This window comes from Thunnus maccoyii, chromosome 3, assembly GCF_910596095.1.
Source record: "Thunnus maccoyii chromosome 3, fThuMac1.1, whole genome shotgun sequence".
Lineage (NCBI taxonomy): Eukaryota > Metazoa > Chordata > Actinopteri > Scombriformes > Scombridae > Thunnus > Thunnus maccoyii.
This window is the reverse complement of record NC_056535.1, coordinates 35,018,879-35,044,752: the sequence shown is the minus strand read 5'-3', so window position 1 is coordinate 35,044,752 and position 25,874 is coordinate 35,018,879. Positions and strand designations below refer to the sequence as shown.

At 39.2% G+C, this 25,874-nt stretch overlaps 1 protein-coding gene across 1 annotated transcript in view; it reads left to right on the top strand.

Annotated features, from left to right (window-relative positions):
• pcbp4 (poly(rC) binding protein 4) overlaps window positions 1-25,874 on the top strand; it is a 182,866-nt gene that overhangs the window by 64,109 nt on the left and 92,883 nt on the right. Inside the window, exon 3 of the mRNA XM_042406383.1 lies at window positions 24,374-24,713. Coding sequence (XP_042262317.1) covers window positions 24,579-24,713 — 135 coding nt within the window. The 5' untranslated portion in view covers window positions 24,374-24,578. The remainder of the gene's footprint in view (window positions 1-24,373; window positions 24,714-25,874) is intronic.

Sequence of the window (25,874 nt, the reverse complement as noted above, 5' to 3'; positions counted from 1 at the left end):
CTGATTGCATCCGGCTACACAACACAACACACTCTCAGCAACAACCCACATTAGCTTTCCTGCTAAAAGTCTCCTTCTTATCTAACTCTCAGACATGAACACACATCTGCACCTTAGCTGGTTGGATGAGCCACCAAAGAAACATTCACCAGGGGAAAAGTGCACCGCTAACGTCGGTTAGCAGGCTGGGTAGATAATTAGCTGCTCAGCTGCAGCGCATTAAACAGCATGTAAACATACCTGTAAATGTCAATTCAGTCTCGTTAGATGCTGGTTTGGTCGTTACTCTTCAAAATCCCTGTTTGTGTGTAGTGTTCTCCCTACTTTAAAAAGGACAGGTTCACGGTTTTCTTGCTGTAATCATTCCTCCTGTTCATACTGACCATTAGAAGATCCCTTCATGATGACCTTACAATGGAAGTGATGGGAGACAAAATCCACAGTCCTCCTTCTGTGCAAAAAATTTATTTAAAAGTTTATCTGTAGCTAATATGAAGCTTCAGCGTCCAAATGAGTCAAATCAAGTAGATATCTTTCAAGTTACAGTCTTTTTAGTGCCAAAGTCCCTCTTTATGTTACTTTACTTCCACCGCAGCTCAACAGGGAAACACTGTCCGAGGAAACACAAAGAGGGAATTTGATGCTAAAAAGACTGTAAATGTGTCAGATATCCACTTGATATGACTAACTCAGACTGCTGAAGCCTCATATAAGTATATATATCCAGTATATATATCCAGTATGAACAGGAGGAATGATTATAGTGAGGAAAACCTTAATTGTGAACTGGTCCTTTAAAGTCGTAAAGTTGCATTTTGGTGCACTAAGGCTGCTGTTGATGAATAAATTGGTCTCTTTTTTATCTAATAATAATAATAATAATAATAATAATAATAATAATAATAATAATAATAACAATAATATTAAATTCTCTTCATAGAGCATGTTTCAAAATACTCAAAGATGCTTTACCCTACAAGTTAAAATGTTGTCTGTGGTGAATTTCTTCTCCCGGATGTTGAATATCTGTTCAAACTTTTTTCTTGGGGACAGACTTTTTGTGCCTCTCTTGCCTTTTATTGTCATTTGCTGGAGCAGACAAACTGAAAGCTACGTGATACTTTTATTTTAAAGTATGTTAATGTTTCTTTTTTTTTTTACACAACTCTCTGTCTCTGTTTGCCGCTGCACATTTACCTGCTTGTTTCTCTTTCTTTCATATTGTTTGCTTTGTCTCGTTGCCATTCATTTCGGCCCCACCCTCCTCTCCTCCTCGCCGTAATACGCTTTACATTTCCCAGCGGCCAGTGGCCTCATAAAGACGGTGAAACTGAGAGACGATATCCACGCGCCCTCAGAGATGAGAGAAGAGGCTCTTGAGCTAAGGAGCCAATTGAAAGCAGCTCTCCCGCCGCAGACGGAGCAAATATGGCTGAATGAGTGCTTGATTTTACAGAGAGAGAGAGAGAGAGAGAGAGGGGGAGAGACAGCGTGGGGGAGGGTGGTTATAAGAGACAGTAGAAGCAACACAGCTACAGACAGACATATAGAGAATGGAGTTTGGTGTGCGTGTGTGTGTGTGTGGGTGTGTCGGCAAATCATTAATATAATTGGATTTGTTTGACGACAAGAAGGTTAGGAGGGTTCAACAGGCATTCATGTCAGACGGGAGGAAACACAATTTCTGTTCTTGTAACTGAAATCAACAGTATTCTGTTAGTCAGCTCACAAGACCGAAGGAAACGTGTCCTTTGCCACTGCTGTGCTGTAATGTATTATGCAGTTGACCTGTTTTATGGGCAGTCATGGGTGAATGGGTGTAGTGGTGGTGTTTCAATGACATGAAAATTATGAAACCACATCAAATGCTTTAAAACACACGCTACACCAAACAGACAAAAGGAGGAGTTAAGAGAAGTGCCGATCTGGGTTGGGAATTTAATAAAACTGGAGCTTTTCTATATATTTGATGTGCTTCAATGTGGGGAAGTTGGACACATGTAGGGCACATGTCACCTCCGATCATGCGTGTTGCCCTTTATACTTTGGGAAGGGGGTTCAACATCTTTCTAACAAGTCAGATGCTAGTATTATTGAAAAAGACTCTGACATTGCTTATAAAATCTATGTAGGTCTGGCTTTAAACAACATACAGTATCTGCTTCCTAAATTACACGTGTGCCAATGATGTGTTCTCCTTTGAGAAGAAAATCATAAACCAAAAGTGAAAAATTTGCATTAATTTATCACAATACCCTTAATTAATATTGGACACTGTGTGAATGGCTTAATATTATTGTCTGTGTGCAGTATGTGGTGTTGGAGATGACTTATTAGACATTGTGTATACATTGGCATCACTTCCTGTTTCATGTAGGCAATACTACATAAGTGAGATATTAATGCAGCGATATGTTTACCAGGGGGCAACTGACATATACATTTTCATGAATTTTGGACATTGCATGTAGGAGATAACTATCATTTCCTGTGTCCAGAACACCCACTAATTATACATCATGTTACTGTATATCATGTGTAGACCACACCATGTAAATTTCATGTAAATCGGCTGACTTCCTGTTGTCAGTAGGTGGCGCTATGACTATGACATCTATTGACATGTAGATGTGTTCAGGTCTGGACTTTTATCAAGCGTTAGAAATTTGGGACAGATTGGACGATGAACATTCGAGTTACTTCCTGTTTAATACCCCAAAATGTTTTGAGCAAAATTGACTGGCACGCCACGCCAAGGGTGTTCCATGAAAACGCAAAAGCTTCACAATTTAGCATCACAAAGGTCTTAAGATGTAACCTACCAAATTTGAAGTCGCTCGGGTTAAATCTCTATTAGAAGTTCATTAAACTACAACGTCTGTACATGGCTTCAAATTTGCACAGTAGATTCAAAATGGCTGACTTCTTGTTGGACTTAGGGTATGTCTCCATGAGGCTTTTTTAAAGTCTGGAGATGTTATATGTGCCTACCAAATTTCATACATCTATATCAAATTTAAAGACGGGGGCTTTGAGTTGATTCAAGCGTCCTCGAGCCATTTTGCCAGACTCAAACCCAAGACCAATATCAGATATCAAATCCTGATTCATGTGCAAAGTTTCATGAGTTTTTGAGCACCACTAGCACCTCAAAAATGTCAAAAGTAATCAGGTGCCACTCCCAAGCCCAATTATGATCAAATCAAAATGTATACTAGTTCGAACATGGGTGCAAGTTTTCATGAGTTTTCGCACATCCAAAAGGCCTCAAAAATCTGTTTGTAAAATGAAAATTGATTCTTGTCGCGCAAAAAAAAATTTTTTTTAACGTATTATGTCCAGAATGATGTAAATCATGATCCCACTGAATTTCATGAACATCAAAGCAACTTTTCCCCAGCATGGTTCTGCGTTTCAGGGCCACACCTGAACCCAGTCACTACAGCACTTTGCAATTTTCACCAGTTCTGATGTGTGTGCCACACATCAAAAGTGCAATGGCGTAGTAGAATAATAATAATAATCTCTACAGAAGCAATAGGCTCCTCACACTTTCAGTGCCAAGGACCATCGTTCCTCTGAGAGTTTCATGTTTACGCCCTAATTAAAGAGTCCGACACAACTCCAAGCCCGACTCCATCAGAAGTAAACTCTTTCAGACTTTTGATATTTGAAAAAAAAGGGGGTTATAATGACATGGCTGTCCTTAAATATTTCTTTTTCAAAAGGACTTAAAACCTCAAAAAAAAAGAAAGAAAATAAATGGGGAATTTAAGAAAATATCTACTACTTAAAGAACTACTTAAATTGTCTGTAGAGATAAGATTTTTACTGCATGGAGAGGCCGAAACCTTCGGGATTTCACAAATATGAAAATATTTATGGAACGATAATAAAATCATGATGTTTTGGTCTTGTGACCTTCACACACACACACTCTCTTCCAAGCAGAAGCATCATGATTTATACATATGGCAGCAGAATAAATATTTTGGTGTCATGAAATGAGAGAGAGCTGCAGCGTTTTCAGCTATTTAAGCCAAGAACGGGCAGTTAGAGAAGATTACATGACGACCTGGCACGTAACCTCGTTAATTATCCCTCACATGAACACACACACAATTATTCCTCACATACACTCACACACACGCTCAAATATCACACATGTTCACTGCCTGGATCTCTGTCATGTATAACTCTGTGTTTTTTTCATAAACATTCATGTATTCCCTCTTTCTGTTTGTCTTGAGATGTGTTGATGTAATATAGATGACTTGTAGCTTGAAGCCTGGACAGTACAAGTCAAAGCTAATTGAAGCAGTCAGCAAGTTATGAAAACCAGATCTTTGGTTGTCTGGTTCATTCATGCCTGGACAGAGAATTATAAGCGACTCTGCAGCTCCTCTTTGCTTTACGGAGCTTTATAGTGAGTTTCAGCTCGTTGTTTATCTGTCCGGCTGCAACTACGTTAGTCTGCCGGTGTTGTTGCCATCTAGCACTAGCAGTAACGGGGCTACTAAGGCGCTGCTCCAGAAGGTTTGGGATTTTCTCCTCCTTGAGGTCGACGGTTGCTCCCCTGAAGTCTGCAACCTGGGCGTCATCCTGGACTCTACCCTCTCCTTCCAGTCACACATCAAATCCGTCACCAAATCCGCCTTTTTCCACCTCGAGAACATCTCCCGACTCCGGCTGTCACTCTCAAACACCGTCGCCGAGACCTCGATCCATGTCTGGACTACTGCAATGGAGTCCTAATTAAAGCCCCCCTCCACTCACAAATGTGTTTTTCTTCTTGTTCCTTCAGTTGGATGTTCTCTTCACTGAACATTTCACTCAGCTCGCCAAAAACGCTTTTTTCATTATGTTGACAGAACCCGTAATTTAGTCGTAGTTTATTAGGAGACGGGGTTGAAAATCTACATGCTGTAAAAAAAAAAAAAAATCTGACAGGCTAATAACTGATTCTTGATAAACATCAGTTATTAGCCTGTCAGTTTTGTTTTTTTTTCCTTGTGCATATTTGGAGAGGTCTGAGGTCAACTCAGCCAACAAAGCATAAAAAAAGCTCGCTTGGTGGTTTGAGCAGACAGAAACACAAATAAACATGATGTATTAACAACACAGACGACATGTTAGCCTCCACAATTTGCATGTATCATTACAATGTTTCCCCCCAGTTGTCATGACCCCCTATTGTACCCTGCGTCAAGAAATAGCAGGACATGGACCCAAATATAGGAACTGAAGACTTTATTTAGGATCAGCAGGCATGAACTGAACTGAACAACACAGAACAGAACAAAGGACCCAACAAGGCTGAACTGAAAGCCAGGACTTAGACACGAACTGAACTAATGAAACAAGGAACAGGTGGCGAGACACAAGAGCAGGCTGGGAGCTGATTGGCTCAGGGCTAACGAGACAGATGCAGGGCAGGTGTGGAGGGAGAAGCAACAAAAACTGAGAGCAAACAGAAAAACAATCACATGAATATAACTTAAACACACAAGTCACACTGAGCAGAAACACACCTCATCCTTAGAGTCTTTAAAGAACTCAAACATATCGCTGTTGACATAAACATGAAACAATAAGGTTGTCAGGTGGAGTAACCTACATGAGTCTCAGTTCACTTTTGCAGATAGTTTCTATGAAGATCAGTGTGAAGCAAACAGTCCTCAGTCACATTTCCTTAAGAAAACAACTAGTGTGAAACCAAACCTCAGTTTCAACTTCAAGGCCCTACTGACATCAGTCCAGTTCAGCAGACAGGGGAAAGATCCAGAGGGTTGAACAACGAAGCGAGTTCAACATACCCAGGCTTTCTTTGTGTGAGCTGCCTCGACAAACCCTGAACTCACTATCAGAGATGAGTGGTATCACGACGGTGGATATGAAGTCAGGCTTCCTGCTTCAGGCTCTGTGCGCGTCCCCATGAAAGAGGGCGTCTGGTGCGTCATTTGACTCTTTTTCCGCACAAAATGGATCGATCATGTGTCGCCTGCCTCAGTCAGGAGGAACAGATCATTATAACAGACAGATATGAATAATATAAATACATTATCACAGCTGCAAATAAGGCGAGAGAGGAATACTGGCAGAACATTGCTGATGTAAATTTGTTAATTAAAAAATAAATTAATTGATTTATTAATTACATAATTATTTTATATACATAGCTCTTAAACTTTCAACTTGATGCAGCAGATTTAAACATTATACTCAAGAGGTGCATTCAGGTCTGACTCTGTCTCATACTGAAGGATCAGTGGAAATCACTTTAGACTCTGGTGAAATTAATAGATTGAATATTATCTGTGATAAATACCAACAGATTAATCTTTTTTTTTTTGTTGTTCAAAGTATGTCTTCATTAGTTTTTTGTTTTTTGTTTTAATTTGAAATACATATTTGATATATTGTAACAAATGCCGCAAGTAACCCTAACCTCGTTGCACTGTTACAAATTTACAATATGACACATCAGATCAATGGTACGTATGATAAAAGACTAATCAATTTTCTAATTGGTGTTCTAATAGCTGCAGTAGCAGCAGTGTTAAACGTTACGGCGCTTTTTATTGCCGATTTAAGCCGAAACTCGGAACATAACCTGCTCCGGACCAGGTTCAGTTTGCAGTATAAGTTACCATGGTGATGTAGCCAGGTTACAAGAGAGACACCTTCATGACATTGAAAACCCTGCAGGCTCAACTCACCTCGCTAACCCACTAATCTCTCTTCGTAGTACTCACCTCAGACTGGGACAGAACCACGACACCCTGCTGCTGCTAGCATTTACCTTTATAAGCCTCCGTGTGTATCCGAGGTGAGTCAGGCGACGGCAGGAGTTGTTGTGACAATGACAAACCCTAAATAAAGTCTGCTCCCCTCTAATTGAGACCCTGCAGAGTCGCTCTCCTTTCCCCAAATTAAATGTGGCTGTCAGGTATGATTACTGGTGGGAGATCTTCTTCTCAAAGCAGAAGAATTAACAAATCCCAAGAGAGAAAAGGAGAAAAGTTTGGGGATATTTAAACCTCCATCAGTCACTAAGAAACACAACAACTATTATGAATTCTGGTTAAAAGAAAATCCACAAAAAAGCAAAAATCTAGCAGATACTTTACTAGTTTGTTGGGAAAATTAAACTTTTGCTCTCTTTTAAACAATCATTCTTTCAGTACAGAAGCTAAAACGTGATGGATGTGTGGGCTGAAACACCTGAAACAACAATAATTAAAGTCCCGCCACCTGTGCTTCACAGCGCACGACGGTGAAAAGTAATTAAAGACAGATATCTGCTAGTGTTGGTATTTTATTACATGTAAGTCAATCGTAGATGTGCTCCGAAGGTCTGATCCATCGCGCGGTGGTTGCTGCTTCAGTCCTTCAGCAGGTGATATGCATATCCTGTTATGGTATTCAAATATTCCCCGGGCTGCAGGAGAGTGACATTTGAATAAAGTCAAACTCTGACTCTCTATCTATCTGTCTGTCATTCGAAGGCCTGAGAGACAGCAAAAATGCCACAGCTGCATCTTTAATCGTCTTTTCAGAGATTGTTTTTCTTCTTCTTCTTGTATCTCGTTGCCTTTTGTGTGTCTCCGTTCAAAAAAAACACCCACAACTTTCAAATTATAGAAGAAACTAATGTATCAAATAACACATAAATACTGGATTGCATTTCAACTTTTCTTATTGTAGTCATTCTGGACTTGTTGGGGGTTTTTTTTAAAGTCTGGATGTGAATTTGCTGCAGGGCTCAACACCACAGCCTGAGGCGTCTTTCCATTGGCTCTGCAAACTCGTCCCAGTTTAGAAATGTGTCCGTTTTCTCTCTCTCTCTCTCTCTGTTTTTAGAAGCGTCTCCATGACTATCATACACAGTATATGCATGCATGTGCTTGTGCATATGGTGCACAATGCATATAAATGCAGAACAATGCACATGAAAGTTTAATCAGAGCTGCAGGGGAATACGGTCACTGCGGCAAATAATGAGCAGAAATAAAATAATACCAGTAAGAATTTATGAACGGAGGTCAGATAAAGTATAAAGTATGTAGCACTTTTCAAAATAAAGGTTACAAAGTGACGTTAAAAGCATCAACTAAACATGAAAGTAACCGGATGTATGTTTACAGAATAGAAAATTAAGTAGTTATGAAACAGAAATAATATTAATAAAGGGACAGGCATTTAAAACGCTGTTTTTCCACAATATGTTTTCTTTCCCAAAAACTTGACCTCATAACTTGTTATCAATCAGAATGATAGAAAGAATCACAACATTTTATTGACATTTTATAGTTTTTTTTCCACATAAAAAGTCTTCTGGAGCGTGTATAGAGTAGGGATGTACAGAGAGCCCAGTATTTGTATTCGAATAAAAGAGGAAAGAGGCTTAAAAATCCTGTTTTTGTTTTTAGTAAACTTTTAATTTTAGAAAATTATTATGATTACTGAGCTAAAACTTTACTCATCACCTCATTGCAGACAGACCTCTACCTATTTATACACCCATAACACAGAGACAGCACAGCGTGTAACATGTAGTGAAGAACTTCAAAGGTGATTATTGCTTTGCACTTTTCATTTATTGCCTATTTTTTACAACCAAACTTTGTGGAAAGGAGAAGAAGAACAACAGGTTATGGAGAGTCTTTAAGAGCACTTTGTTTGTCTCAGTAGCTCAGCTTTATCTCTGGGGAACACCCCCAACAAATAACTTTTAAAATATTTGTATGAAACAAATATTCATATAAAACCCACTATTTGTGCTTTGACTAATAATGTATTTGTATTCGGGCACACCCCTAGTGTATAGTACTCCTCACATACAAAATTATGACATTTCTGGATTGTCTAAACTATATATGCCATGCCTGGGTGGCACATATTGTGAGCTTTTTCCTCTGAAAGCAGCTGCCTGCTGCCTGAAAACGACACTATGAGACAGTAAAGTTGCAGCCGGACAGATAAACAACGAGCTGAAACTCACTATAAAGCTCCGTAAAGCCGAGAGGAGCTGCAGAGTCTCTGATAATTCTCTGTAGGTTCAAACATATTACACACTGACAGCTTATATATCGCTATTATAAAAATATTGATTATAGCTTTGAGGAGACCAACACGACATCCAGATGATACTCTAAGTACAGCATAAAACATGTTGAAATTCTGAAACTGTATCTACTACGCTGTCATACATCTACTGTATGTGGTTGTGCTTATTGTGTCTTTTTTTTGCACACTCGTCTCCCTGCCAGCCTGTCTTCCTGTCCGTCAGGGGACTTCCTGTCTGTCTGTCTTCTCAGAGCACGTTGTTCAGAGTAGTTTCAGCTTCGTTGTCATGGAGTCGCTGCAGATCTTTAAAGGCATCTCAAAAAGGAGATTTAAGATATTTTCCTCAAACTGTCATCATGGCTGCTTGCTTGAATTTTAAAATAATTGTAGTGTTTTGATGGCTGAGCGCCACCAAGACACTGTTTTTTTCCTTTCTTTCCTTTCTTTCTTTCTTTCACGGTCGTGTCGGGGTCGGTGCCTTCGCAGTCCGATGCTGCGAGGGCCTTTGTGATATGATACAGTCGTCTGGGAGGAAACCTTAAAGCGACGACAGGAAACGGCATCGATATAGGTCGAGTGGCGAGGCTCGTTCGCCGTCGCTCAAAGGATCTGGATCGGCTTTTTGTGGTTCGAAGGGGTTTGTAGAAGTTACTGAAACATGTCCGGGATTATTTCAACATCTAATGTAAGAAGGGGACTTTAAAAATAGATGTAAAGGAAAGAAATAAGATTGTTTTCTGTGTAAAAGTGAAATCTCTCTCTTGTGATTTATTGTCTGTACCGTTGTTCCTGTTAGTCTTTCTTACTTCATTTTAATTGTAGTACATTTGACTGACAGATGAGTCAAACTGTGTGTGTGTGTGTGTGTGTGTGTGTGTGTGTGTGTGTGTGTGTTAATAGGTTAATATGATCCATGTTTTCATCATGTTCACTGAAACAAACTCAGCTGAATCTGTTCTTTTAGATCACTTTGATCCTCCCTTCATTTCTTTCTTTCTTTCTTGGTTTTATCTTTCTTGCTGGTTCTTTCTTCTTTCTTTCTCTCTGTCGTGTTTTCTTATGTTTTTCTTTCTTTCTTTCTATCCTTTTTCCTTCATTTTTTTTCTTGTTTCCGTCTGTCTGTCTGTCTGTCTGTCTGTCTGTCTTTGTTTTTCTCTCTTTCATCTTGGTTCTTTCTCTTTGTTTTTTGTTTTCTTCTGGTTTTCTGTCTCTTTCTTTCAGTTTTTTATTTTTTTCATCCTCCAGTGTTTTTATGTGTATCCGTCTCCATCCAGACACCCATCAGCCACATGCATGTACATCCTTTAATATGCACCTACATTTGTGACTGAGTATGAGCCAGACAGAGTCTCTCTCTCTCTCTCTCTCTGTGTGTGTGTGTGTGTGTGTGTGTGTGTGTGTGTGTGTGTGTGTGTGTGTGTGTGTGTGTGTGTCCTGTAAGCCTTGCTGTGTGTAAGTAGTGTTGGCAGGCCTGTCTGTGTATGCAGGCAGCACATGTTTTCCGCTCTATTTGTGTCTGAGTGTGTGTGTGTTGGCCTGTGTGTACATGCCAGTGTGTGTGTGTGTGTGTGTGTGTGTGTGTGTGTGTGTGTGTGTGTGTGTGTGTGTGTGTTAGCCTGTGCTCACATACTGCTACATGTTTCTAGTCATGCATGCGTGTGTGTGTGTTTATGCATGTTGATATATGCTTGTTTCAACATGTGCAATGTTGTTGTTGTGCCTCTCTGGACTGTGATGACTGAATATGACAAGGTCACTACTGTCATTTACCTGTCACACACACACACACACACACACACACACACATACCGCCATGACATGCACAGACATGTACAAGCATGCAAGTGTATTCACAGAAACACACACACACTCACACACACAGTAACACACACACACACACAATTGATGCAATTAGCATATCGAAAACCATTTAGAAAGACATCTTCTCTCCTCTTATCAGTATTCAAGCAGATACTTCAACAAGTGACGTGTCCTTTTCACTTCTCTTTGTGTCTCTCTTTCACACACACACACACACACACACACACTGACAGCATGTAAATGTTAAACACACTATGTAAATAGCTCGGCCTTACAATGGATCGGTTTGGTGGAAGTCCTTCCTTCCCACAACAGACCTGATTGGATGAACTGAGTGATGTATGTAAATACTGAACAGAAAGGTGCAGGTGTGAACGGCTGCTCAGATACGACGTTTAACCTGATCATCACATACAAGAGGAGCCTTTTTTGTGTTATTTGTCAAAACTCTGTTACACCATAAAAAATAATGACTTTTTTTAATGGTCATTAAGTCACGACCCACTTTTATAGAAGCACTTCACTACATATCACACACTGGGGTTTCTATCCCTTTTTATCCTCAGTGTATGAAAATCCACATTTTAAATACTCCGGGTCATATTTCGCTTCGCCATCTTGCCTCCGAACGTCAACACAAACTTAAAGTGAACGTCAATCAAATGATGGTTACCATGGCTACGGCGCGAGACTGCTGCACATCTCTGATGCATGCCTGTCAAAATATTTTTTTTTCAAAATAAAAGACAAGTCCAACATCCGATGCGTATTAAATATTTTTAATTTATTTATTTTTGACCAGCTGTCCGCGACCCACCCAGAACGGGTCTGCGACCCACTTTCGGGTCGCGACCCACCAGTTGAGAATCACTGCTGTAGATCATTGGCTGGCAAGTAATTAATTGAAGAACAAGTTTAAATAAAGTAAATATAGTTGCAGTCTACAGATTTAACACAGTATGACAGTTTATTATCAATCATCTCCACTAACTTTGATAACTGACTTAAGAGACTTTCTTAAAGAATAACTCCAGTTTGTTACAACTTGGATCTTATTTGAATAGTTTTTTGGATTTTCATCAAGATTTGAGACTTTTCTCTTTAATGATTCTGAATCAATTCACAAATTCCCCCCAAAATATTTTTGTAAATTACTGATAATGTCGTGTTTATGGAGAAGAAAAGACAGAACTGAACAGTGAGGGTAAAGTGCAACATCTGGATGGTGAATAACGCGCACGCACTCGAGATATCTTCTTCCAAAAAGGCACGAATCTGATCTAACTTTGATGTTACAACAAATAATTAGTTTTGAAAGACGATGGTGAAGTATTTTGTGAAGATTTCAAACACCATCATCATGAGATAAACATCAGCGGAGTGTAGCAGCGAACCAGCGAAGCGAATTTTCACCTTGCGGGAGTTTCACCGCCCCAAACAGCCAAAATACTTTCCTGTACGTTAGATGTAAGCGCTGTAAGCTAGCTAGCAACGACCGTGTCTGAGGGAGAGTTTCTGTGTTTGTGTTCAGTTCAGCTTCTGACTGAACTCACCAGAAACTCCTTTTCCCTTTGTCTCTGTATGTTTATGAAGTACATGCATAAAGTGCTGCAATACACTCAAGTTGAAACATTTTTGCACAGAGGCGAATTCGCATCAATTCACACGTACTCGCGTCTTTGCATTAACTTTGTATGTAATCATACTGCACCAAAAAGTGCGCTCACTTTCAGTTTTAGCTCTAAATAAACCTAATCTGTTAGCTTGTTTACAACTTGCCTGATCATATATTATATATTTCACACTATCATAGCCGAGTTATCTTAAAGACCCAACTTCTTATAAACTAGAATTTTAAAATACAGACTCAGCCGTTATATTTTTAGCTCTAAACTGACCAGTAAAAAGTTACTTTTAGCTTTAAGATGTTTAAAGTGAATCATGACTACTGAATGCACCGAATGAACTTTCTATTTTTCTTGTGTTGTCTGTCCTCTCCTACTTTCTATTTTAAGGTTTGTGTCGCCATCCTGACATTTCGGCTTTTCCGCGCTTTAGCATTAGCATCCTGCCTTCGCTTTATACCACACTGTCAGCAGTAGCATCCTAGCATTAGCTCGTCTTTGTAATTACAGTGATTATCAACAGCACCGGCAGGGTGGAAGAGACTTGTGGCAGAAAAATGACCTCTCTCTCCCTCTCTCTCTCTCTCTCTCTCCCTCCTTATGTCTACTTTATGTCTCTCGCCCACTCTTTCTGCTTATCTGTGAGTCAACCAGAGTTTAAGTGAAGATTACTTTAAAATTTTAATCTCTTTTTTCCTCCCCTTCTTCTTCTTTTTCTGTCTCTCTTTCTTTCTGTCACTCGCCCCTCCTCTTCCTCTCGTTAGATTCTGTTGTCTTAAAATAGAGACTGTTGTCACCCTCGCTGAGATATAACACACACACACACACACACACACACACACACACACACGCACACATGCACTGGCAGTGATGTCACTCTCTCTCCCAGCTATCCCGCCATGCCATGACATCATCGTCTGATGCCATTAGTCACAGCACACACACACACACACACACACACCCAAGCATCCACGTGCACGATGGCTCGCATGCACAAACACACACACACACACCATCAAACTTTTACACTAAAGCTCTTTTCAGACATGGAGAATGTAACACTGCTGCTTCATCAAGCTTCATTCATTCAGACGGAGGCGTCTTTCACATTAAAAGCTGCTTCTGCCTTTATTCAGACATGACAATACGTCTGAGACAATATTCAGCACCTGCTGTACGAGAGGGAGCAGACAGACAGAGAGAGAGAGTGTCAGTTAAAATGTTATAATAGAAAGGAAGCCAGACGTTTTCTTCTCTCTCAGGCTGCATCACTCACGGATTTTAAAGCAGCTGTAATCGATATTTTTAGCTTTAGCATTTAGCAGCTAAAGCGCCAGATGTTTCCCTTCACGTTGTCCACTCCATTTGGAGTAAAGAAGGAGAAAAAAGAAGTGAAATCCTGCTACTATAGTTTGTTTACGTAGCCTCCAGAAGCTTCCTGAAGCTGACCAATCAGAACAGAGTGGGCTCATCAGGAGGCGGGGCCTTAAAGAGACAGGAGCTAAAACAGCCTGTTTCAGACAGAGGCTGAACTGAGGGGCTGCATAAAGGACCAGTAGAAGATAAATAAGGAGTTTTTAACTGGAAATCATGTGAAGATATTCCAGTAGAGCCCCAGAATATAAATATACACCTGGAAATGTGCTGAATATGTCCTCTTTAAGTTAGCTTATCTCAAAGCTAGCATTGAGATGTTAAATATATTACAGTGACACGTTGCACATTTCTCTCTCTGCATGTTTGACTTTGTTCTGCTGTGGTCTTCATGTTCATCCAACAGCGTTCACTTGTGTCGTGTTCAAAGTTTCAAAGACACGTTTCAGGCAGGTCCGACCTCGTGAGATTGCAGTCATGACTTTTACGTAAAAGTGACTCAGATGCTTATTCAGACACACTCACGCTCTTAAATCAACACACACGCTCATAATCACAGCCACATGCATGCACACGCATACAGAACATCATAACAGATACACAATTTCTCCCACAGGGTCTTGAATTGGACACACATTCAATTTTACAGGCGTGTTGTCCTTGACATCTCTGGTGACCATTAACCAGTGACATGATTTAAATCAGCCGGCTACCATTTTAATCCAATCAGCTTTAAGGAATGAGTTGTTGGCTCAGCGTTTAATCCAATCAGTTTTTCAAAATTAGTTGTTGCCGGCCAGAATCAATCAGACCTGCCCACCTGGTAATCAAATCCAATACCATGATTCACCGTATGGCCGTGAAATATATTCAGACTGTGTTCCGCCTCGGTGTTTCTGTTCTCTGATTCTCCTCTTGTCTTCCTGTCTAGAATTTCTTCATGTGCCTCTCTTTGTGTTTACTCCCTCTTCATCTCTCTCTCTCTCTCTCTCTCTCTCCCTCTCTGTTTTGTATTCACATTCACACAGACTCCCTCTTCCTCTCAGGTCATCTCTTTCACAACAATTTCCTTGACTTGTTTTGGAGACACTGATATGAAAGCAGCTTTGGTTGCTGAGTCCTGTGGGAAACTGCTCATCATTAAGAAGGGAGGACAGCGTGTTGAGGTATCAGGGAATAATTTAGGAGACAAGTCGCGGATTTCATCCGCTGGCGTCAACTGCTTGAATAGCTGTATTGTCCTGAAACAATACTGCGATGATACCCAACAGGGAGGGAGAGCACCTGGTGTTTCTTAAGTATGTGCAAATATGACCACAATGCTAATAAATTGAGAACACTTTCATAGCTAAACTAAATACTTGGACAAATTATTACAGTTAATGATGAGCAATACAATAATTTAAAATATTCCCTCTCTCCTGTGTAGCAGTTACACACAAACTGTCTCTTTATAAAGGCCAAAAGTTTAGAATTATTTGCTTCATTTCAGCAGTAATAGAGCTCTTGGCCTTGAAGGACGAGAATGTTTTTCTGCAATTGATTTTAAAAAAAGAAGACGAAAAAGAAGAAAAAGCTTCTTTAGACGTCAGCGATGTGGGACAGAATTTATGAGAAGGTGATGTTTGTGTGTCCATGTGTGTGACTTGTCATCATCATCATCATCATCATCATCATTATTGTCATTACAATCATCATCACTCCCACACATCTGTAAGATTTACATAATTCAAACGTTTAATGTGGTTTCAAACAGCCTACGAGCTCTTATTTTTACAGTCTTCGTCATTTCTGCTGGTGTGGTTCAAGTTTTGGGAGTAAAGAGTTTTTATCTCTTAGGAGGACAATGCATGGATTTACATTCATTATCCAAAGATTAATCACAAGCACAACATGTCTAACACCAAACTTTACCTTTACTGCCCTGGTGAGTAATTTCAATCAATATTTTTCACCCTCACTCCAGTAATAATTACAGCTAGAATGACCTGTTTTTTGTTGTGCCTCTTCTAAGTTGAATCCCATTTGGAGCTGCACTGAACTGGTTTTTTGCCAACTTTTGACTTCAGCTTGGAGTGAGATTTGTTCCCATGGAAGGGGGGAGTGAGCATTTTTGATATGTACTCCAGATATTAAACATATTTTTCTTCAAAACACAGGATAAGAAATATCTATGTTCCTCACCGTGTCGCTCCCATCATCTGACACTCCGGTTTTAGTCTCTCTGGTCGATCCAAATACAGTGGAAACCGTCTTATAGTGATCACGGTTACAGTGATCAACCGCTTATATACATCAAAAAGCTCGGGACAGAATCATTCTTATACAAATGCTGTTTAGATAATTCACTTATAGTAATCAAGTAGTCCACTTACAGTGTTCATTTTAAACTACGGTAATTCTATTTTCTTTTTACCTTATTCTCATAGTTCAGGTGTATTTAGCGGCTGTGGCACCATTATCAGGCGTTGCAGCACCTCTGCAGGGCTGCGTGGAGGTGCAGGGTGTGGGTGTGTTTATTTGTAACCACCGTGAAACAATCAGAAAATAATGTTTTATTCCTCTCATTCACCAGTGCTCTCTCTCCACATCCACTTTCTAGCTCACTCAACCACTGCTTCTCTCTCTCTCTCTCTCGTCTTTTTTAAAATGAGACGGGAAGCCGTCAGCAAAGCCTAACTTTATTTTTAACGTTATCAAACGAAGAGCAATTTCCTCCCCTCTTCCTAGTAATGTTTTTGTCTGCCCTCATGACAGGGTTGTACAGCGTTACAGGTTGCATTTCTCCAAAAGTTGATTCTGGTTCAACTTTCTCACTGCGGCGCACCCTCAGGACAGGAAATGATTATTAGATGAATGACTATTTCATATTTGAAAAGTTTTTCATCCCAATCAACCCTGCTCTGCCTCAGAAACAGCTTTAGCTAACCTGGTGTGCTGAGCTCAGAGCTGCACTGATTAGAGCCAGTTGTGATGAAGCACAGTCTTTTATTTGACGTGAGATTTAAGAGATTGATTTTAGAGAGTCTAGACCGTGTTGGAAACTCTGTATAATGTTAAATTATTGTTATATTACTAGATTACTAGATTACCCTGATTACTACTTACCAGATTACATACTCTGAGCAGCATGCATGGGAATAAATCACAATATAATAGATTTGTTTATATTTCTAGCTTCCCCCTTGATGGTCTGAATAACTCGCTGCTGCACGGTGCTGCTGTCGCGCTGTGCTGCTCTGTCTTGTCTGTCTGTGCGCTGTCAGTGTTCTTTTTTCATACTGCAACGTTATAAGTTATGAATTTGTTTTTCAGTGTGTTAGGAAATGGATGTGTGGCGTGAGAGCGTGTGAAAAGTGTCAGTTGCATGAGTCTTACGGTCGATGTGAGAGTTGGCAGCCCTGCTAATCTCACTTTAACCATAAAGAAATGATATGCACCACACAAAAACAGAAAATATTTCATACTGATAACAAGCTGTTATTACTATAGAATCTTTAATGCAGTTGATCTGCTCGTCCATAAGGTCTTATTTTTGTTAGTGTATGGACATTTGTCATTACACTAATTTACTTTCTCAAACTTTGTAACCCCAGCCCTATATATTACTATTAAATCTCCATAAAGAAATGTATCCCCAAAAAAGAAAGAAATGATGTCTAGATGTCCTTGTACTTTAAAGTTTGTTCTTTTCTGCAGGAAGACCTACTTTTCCTTCTATTGCATCCTTCACTGTTCGGTTCCATTTGTTTTGTGTGAAAATGAAGAAACTGCTTTTGCTAATCCAATAGAAACATGCAAACACCAACATATACAACATATTTAGCAACTAATATAATGACAGAAAAAACATAAACCAGGAGACTCTGTAAAATCAACAAATAAGCTGTTGTAATGTAACTACAGGTAGAAAGTTCCATGACCTCTGCTATATTTTAACAGATGTTTGTCCCCACAATGTGAATATTACAAGTCTGCACACACACACACACACCACCCACTCTCTCTATCAGTGCTGACCTCATGCATGGCTGATTCATGGCTTATTCCCTCGAGTCCTTTTCTACAAGGACAGGTCCATGGAGATGTTAACTCTGTGTGTGTGTGTGTGTGTGTGTGTGTGTGTGTGTGTGTGTGTGTGTGTGTGTGTGTGTGTGTGTGTTTTTGTACGTGACTCATAGTGGGGATGGGAGACCTGTTTTTTAACCCCACGCTGAAGCATCTCAAAGAGTTTCAATAATTCATATGTTCTGTATTTGCATCTGTCTCTCTCTCTCTCTCTCTCTCTCTCTCTCTCTCTCTCTCACACACACACACACACACAAGCTTACATGCACAAACACACACACACACACACACAAGCTTACATGCACAAACACACACACACACACATTACCCAGAAAAAAGTAAATGCATCTTTTCAAATACATGCAACCAAGCACATACTGCACACACACACTCCACTGCACACAAATACTCAAGCAGTCCGACAGACTACACAGAATACACAAAATTTCCAGACAGTGACGTGCTTACATGCTGTTTTGGAACGGTACATACTGGAAAACAGAGTTTATTACTCTAAAATGGATCACTCTAGTAGAAAAATAACCACAAAATATTTTTCTGGACACCTTTTGGCTTCAAAATAAGCATAGGATTGCACATTTATTGCATATTTCAAGTTCCTTCTCAAAACACACACACACACAGACAGACATTTTCCTGTTCCTCAGTCTTACTGTAGAGCCTTCTGTCTTTTATTAAGGTGAGCTTACTTTAGATTTATTGCCTGGATTTTGGGTGAATTTGTCTTTTTTTTGTTTCAATATTTATTTATTTTTTCGGTGTTCCTTTGTTATTAATGTTATTATCTTTCATAGGGGTTTTGGTCTGCAGAAAAACATTGCTTGTTGATAGAAAACCTTTTACAGTTATCTCCTTAGCTGCCATATTGAAAACTTTATTGGCAAAAATTCAAGGTCAAAACATTTTTTTTTCCTGTTGCTATGATAGTAAATGGTCTTTTGGTGGTGAAAGAAAATGTTTAAAGAGTTTCTTTTTAAAGAAGAAAAGGTGTTTGGAAGATACTTTTATTAATTACTAAACAACACTAGCACATAAACTTCTAATTTCACATATCTGTGGAGCCGTTTCTAAACAGACTAACGTGACCAAACTCTTCATGATGAAGGAACAGGTCACCCAGTGCAGCAGTTGATGTGTTTTAAATAGTTTTTGGACAGAGGAATAAGATATATCAGGCTTTACTTGTAAGCGGATCAGTTCATCGTTGGTTTGTCTTTGCACATAAGATTTGCTGACGAGAAGAAAAATGTAGACAATTGTCAGCCACATCCTTCAAAGTTCACACAGATACACTTTGACCATTGCTCTGCAGAAGTGAATTCATCTGAAAAGGATGAGACACTCGCTTAGACAACCGTTTCAGCCACTTCTCTCTCTTACCAGGTGGTCGTATAAAGCATCTTCTGTCATTCATCTTCTCCATCACCCTCTATCTCCTCTTTTTATTATTCTGTGCTCTCCTTCCACCCGTCTCTTTCGCCAGTTTTCTGTTTCTCAGGTGGTCTCTCTCTGAAGTTAAAGCAACCTCCCTCCCTCTGTGTGTGTGTGTGTGTGTGTTATGTTGTCATGAGACGCTACTCGTCTAGCGTGCCAGACAGCCTGCATCGCGTTTGTGACCTACTTTGGCTCAGAGTGTATATTTTTTATGAGATTGGGAGATCCAGACGCTCACACTGCAAATGGAGATGCATACTGAAGGAGTTCACAAAAAAACACACACACACTTTTAAGAGCATACAACAACCAAATCCCCTGCATCTACACTCCAAAACACACACACAGGTATATACATTTGAAATTATTGAAAGGATAGCCCCTCGAGATGTAGCATCTCGTTTTCAAGGGAGATCCTATAGACACAAATACAAAACACATACATATAAACAAAAACAGCATTACATAACAAGCATACACTCTAAATACACAGATACAGACACATCCCCGGCCCTCAGCTGTTGTACAAGAAAAATTACAATGACCCAGATAATAAATCAATTACATCAGCATGAAGAACAATTGAAGCAGTTTGTAGACTGTAAGTACACACAAATTAGAAATATAAACAGATTGTTTTAAGATGTGAAAATAAAGATGTCCTGAAGCAGTGGAGAGAGGTAATAGATCTCAGAAAAAACAGGAAGGTTATTCCAGTCGGATGAAGCTTTGTATTGGAAATTATCTGCATTTGAATTCTTTGAAAATTCTGGATACAAAAAAAAAGAGGGATATTGTATGTCTGAGTGGATATGAAACTAAAAACTGTTCTACATTGGGAGGACAATTAAAGTAAACACATTCGAAGATGAACTGAACGCAGTGAAATTGCCTTTTAGATTTAGGCTTCAACCAATTAAACAATTCATACATGAAACAATGGCGAGTTCTATACGGACACCTCAAAACAAATCTATATAGGGAATTATATACAACATTAAGGGGCCTAAGATGAGTGTCAGAGGTGTTCTGATGGATGATGTCAGTATATTCAATAAAAGGTCAACTGAGAAATTATTCTTTTCCTGAATTGAAATGTAAAACAATTAATTGATAGATAAAGTGAACTCAGACAACCATATGGTCCTATTTATTATAAAAAAACAATGTGGGGTTTAAAGGAGAGCTCAGGGTAAATCCAAAGTCCAAGATATTTGAACAGATCAACTTTCTCAAGGGGTGACAATCAAAATTAATATCAATGGCCAAAGCGCAAAACCTCCTATCTGCAGAGTTTTCTGATTGGCGGACTTCACTTTGGATGATGAGAACGAGGAAGGCTGCTCATATTCAGTCTGTCTGCAAGATAATCCTGCCCTTTGTTGTGACAGAAAAGTCACACAACAAAACAAAAAACACAACGCAGGATGTGTAGAGAGGCTACAGCACGAATCACTGAACATTCATTTCCAGTGGACGAGAAAGCATATACACTGAATTTAAGGAATTCTGACCCTAGTATACTATAATGTAGTATACATTTACCATATCCTTTTACCTGAAAACAAACTTAATTTTATTTTTAATTTAATTTTAATTATTAACCTAATTTAGAGCATCGTTTTGTAGAACCTCTTCCAACTTGCATCAAGTGCAAAAGCTCCTATCTGCACTTTGCGAGGCATTAATATCTAGTCGCTATTGTTAACACATAATATAATAATATAGTCCAAAAACAGTCATGTCAAAAACAAAAACAGTGTATTATGTGTTGGGTATTCTTAACAAATAGCATTCTGCATAAAAACAAGTTTTTTTTAGTTTTCTCAAAAAAGTGCATTTTTCAAATCGGGGGTTTTGCTCTTCGGCCATCGATATTCAAATCAAAGGGATATGAACGACTATCTCATGTACCAAACACCACACTGCAGGACTTCTTCTTATTCAATACAAGTTTGTTATTATGAAACTAGGTTTGGACAAAGTTAAAATCGAACTGTAAAGAATTGTGGATTTGTAATATATCAGAGTTAGAAGTGTAAATAACAGTGTCATCAGCATAAAGATGAACAAGACAATTTGAGCATATTTTAGGTAAGTCATTCATAAAAATAGAAAAAAGAAGTGGTCCCAAGGTGGAACCTTGTTGAAAATAAATGCTTTTAAACAATTAAATAGTCAGATTGAGAGCCCTGAAAGACAACACACTGACATCTATTATCTATTATGGGTTAAAGCAATAGAATAGAGCTTATACAAGAGGAGATAGTGATCATCCATATCAGAAACCTCGGAAATATTGATAGAAAAAAATTGCACCTGTGAGTTGTCCCTTATCAAAGGAAGACAACACATCATTAGTGAATTTTAAAAGAGCCGTGGTGAAAAGTTAGATCTAAAACCTGACTGGGATGAAGATAAAATATTGAACAGATTGCTGTACTGTGATAATTGATTAAAAATAGTTTCTCAATGATTTTTGCAATAGTACAAATAATAAAAATTAGTCAATAATTATTAACATTGGGTCTCGACCTTTGAAAAGAAGGTTAACTCTGGCACAATTCCATATGGGAGGAATTCAACAAGTAGACAAGTTAAATAAATCTGCAAGAGGATACATTACTACATGTTTAAAAATTTGGCTTCCAAACCATCTGGATCAGCACTACTACTTTCTTTTAACTCACATAACACATGAAAAACATCAATAGGCAAGATTTTTCTAAAGGAAAATGAACCATTAGGAGTAATGGAGTTTGATGAACCAGGTGTACTGTAGTAATTATAGTGTTGAGAACCACGGGCAGACAACAAATGCTGATTAAAAGCATGAGAAATAAGTAAAGGATCAGAAATAATTTTACTTTTAATTTGTATCCGGTTTATGAAGCTTTAATTAGTTTTATTGAGAATATGATTCAGTTTATGAAGCAGTTCCTCTGTTTATTCATCTGCGTACCTTATGTCACTAAGGATGCTGGTTGGCATAGAGACAGAGTCCTGAAAGACCGATGCTCAAGCTTACACAATAATGATCAAAGTACAAGACGTACATAGAAGGATGTGTACGACACACACTCGCCCAGGTGTATACATACACTTCAACATACACATAGGAGAGTGAAAACGTCTCTTTGGTATGCAGCAGTGGCTGAAGTCTGCTCTCTTTTGCTCTCTTTTTTTATTATTTGAAGGGGGCTTTGAGTAAAAGGAAATGCTTAAGTATCATCACGCTTGAGTGGCATTTCCATGGCCGAAAGCTTATTTAATTCAGCCCCTAAGCTTTTTAAACAGAGTTCCCAATTAATTTTTAAATTACTGCGCTGACTTGTTGACTAGCTTCTGACACTTGAGAAATTATGTTAATTTCCACACCTCTTATTGTGCCGGAGTCAGCTCGCTCCTGCAGTGCTTTCAGAATGCTGCTCAGGATGTTGAATCAATGAAATGCCTCGTAGGCCTCGTGGCTATGGAGCCAAACACGCTGCTGGTTTACAACGAAATCACTCACACACACACACACACACACACACGCATATACAAACACACACATTTGTCAGCTCTGAGCTTTGGCAAACACTTGACTATGTACACCCACAAAGTGCAAATGAGCACGTACTCACCAGTGTTGTTTCTCTACTTGTAGGGACCTTAATTGCTTTACAGACAATTCAATCTAAACTGTCAAACTGGCAAGAAGAAGGAGGAATCGGGGAACATTTAAGCACCACTACTTGATTGATGTCAAACAAGGAAACATGCTTGAAAACACATCTGTCTTTACACTTTAAATCCTTTTTAATGGAGCAGTATTTGGGTCGTGCTGGCAGCATGGCTCTGTGGATGTCAGTGTTGGTGTGTCTGTTGCGCTCGTGCACCACTTTGGTCGAGACTGAAATTTCTCTGTAACCACTGGATGAAGTGGCAGGAAACTTTGTACAAACATTGATGGTCCTCAGACAATAAATCCTAATAACTTTAGTGATCTACTGACTTTTCCTCTAGCGCCACCAACAGGTTTTCATTTATGGTTTTAAGTGAAATGCCATCAGATGTTCATGCTCCCCTCAGGATTAATTAGAATCAATTAACTTTTCATCCAGCACCATTTAACCCTTAAAAAAACCTTAAAAACTAATAACATTGCATTGAGCCTTATGCTGTATGTTATGTTTAGTGCTAATTTGCAAATTTATTCTTTATTCTTTATTCCTAATGTCAATATAACAACAACAACAATAAAACAAACAGCAATTTAAAATGTAATTAATAAATACAACTAGAAAAAGCAAAATAAGCCATATATAGAGAGATCAGGAAATAAGTGAATAAGACAATACAAAATTATAATGAAAACAAAAACAAAGTTGTCAAGATAGAGAACAGTTCTCATCATACAGTTTGTTTGTGGACATGATGCTGCCAGGTGACCAGTGCTGACCTGACATGTGTTATACCTGTATAACAGAAACCAGTATATGCTTGTTTTCCTCAGAAGAAGTGTGGTCTAGATTTTAATTTAGCCTCCACAGTTTGCCATGATAATCATTTAAGCATCTCACACACATTAGCACAGAAAGATCATTGAAGAACTAACCTGGCTGCTCTGTTCTGTGCAATGTGAAGTTAAGATAGTGAACATGGTGAACATTAGCACGCTGACGTTAGCATTTAGCTCCAACACGACTGTGTCCAAAATCACTGCCTGGTTCATTTTATTTGTTTCTGAATCTGCATCTGCTGAGTCACATTAATCAACACCTGCAGCACAGCGGCTCTTACAAGCTGAAATTACTTGTCTGTTTTTTCTGTTGCATGTGGTGAGACACTGTGGATGCACTTACAGTACAATATGCAATAAATAAAATGAATCAGAAATATTACATTCATGTGACCTGGAAACGTTTAATCATCACAATTATTTCTCCTCATCTCTCTTTTCTTTCTCCCTTCCACAGAGTTGAAAGAGAAACAGGAACGAGGATAAAACTCACCCCTGACACCGGCTCCACCAGCTCCATCCCACCGTTCCACCCCCAGACCCAACCTCCCCTCACCCCTCTCATAGCTCCAGGGCTCTCCAAGGGTTCCTCGCCAGGTTCTCCAAAGGGTTCTCTGTGGTGTTCTGGAAAGCTCCATTCGCCTCGGGGGCCTCGGACCTTCATGCGTCTCCCAGCGGCAGAGTCCACCCACACCTCCACCCACCACACCACCACCACTACCATGAGCTGTGAACAGGAGTTTGGAGACGGGGCCATGGGGGTCACGCTCACGCTGCGCCTCCTCATGCACGGAAAGGTGAGGAAGGAGGGAGACATGTACAAATATGTACAACTGAGGATCAGTCTGTGACTTTACTGCCAATATAAAAACTTCATGTACAGTATTTTGGTAAATATCAGTCCCTCTTTCTGCTGCTACTTCACCAGTCAACCAAACCTGACAACAAAGTGACAAAACATAAAAGAAAATTAAAGCTGCAAGCAGCGTTGGTCGGGACCTCGCACTCTGGCTCGTCTGGATCAGATCATTTTGCTTTTTAAAAATGAGGGATATTGCTTACAAGTGTGGTGTGCTTTTATTTTGAACGTTTGATTGACATGTGTACTGTCAGGTGTGTAGAGACAATAAGTAACTGTAGCTGGACACAGAAAAATACTCATACATTTGAATGGAGAGTGTGAGCGAACCTGCACCTTTTTGAACATTTACTGCTTCCACATAGTTTTAGATACAAACTTCATTTGAACTTTAAATGAATCATGAGACTTTGACCTACAAATCTTGAATTTACATGTTTTTTCTATCTTTTACTGTTTTTGAGATATTAGAGTGTGAGTTTTAAAGTCTTTTCTTGCTCCTCCTGTGATTTTATAATGAGTGTGTATTGCGGAATGTTTCACAGCACTGAGGGAGTGACATCACCAGGAGCAGTTGGAGAGGAGGATTTTAGAGTACGCTTCTTGTGAAATCTCCTCATAAATCCCATGACTTTGGCCAAATCTTACATTAAAAATCATTTATAGTAGGAAATTTCATTGCGATTCCATTGATACAGGTTTGAAAGTGGTCAGACTTATAGTTTAGATGTCAGAAGCCTCTGTTTGACACAAAGTTCATGCCTCCCCATTGTTTTACATTGTAAGGGTGATGTTGCACGGCAACTTTGAGGGCTTATAAAATCCAAATAGTTTGAGTTAGTCAAAGTTTTTAACAACTTTTTTCAGCATAGTGTCATAAGTCACCTATTAAAGTTTGAAGCCGATACCATTAATGCACTCGAAGGAGATAGCGTTTGTTGGGGGGCCAAAATTGGGGCAAAGTCTTATTTTGAAAGGCTAATTGCGGACTTCCTGTTGGATTTAGGTCAGGGGTGTCAGCATATGATTTGTAGGTCTTGATGAGATGAATAATTGAGAATTGGTTTGATCTCTCTACAACATTCCTACAGGCCATGGC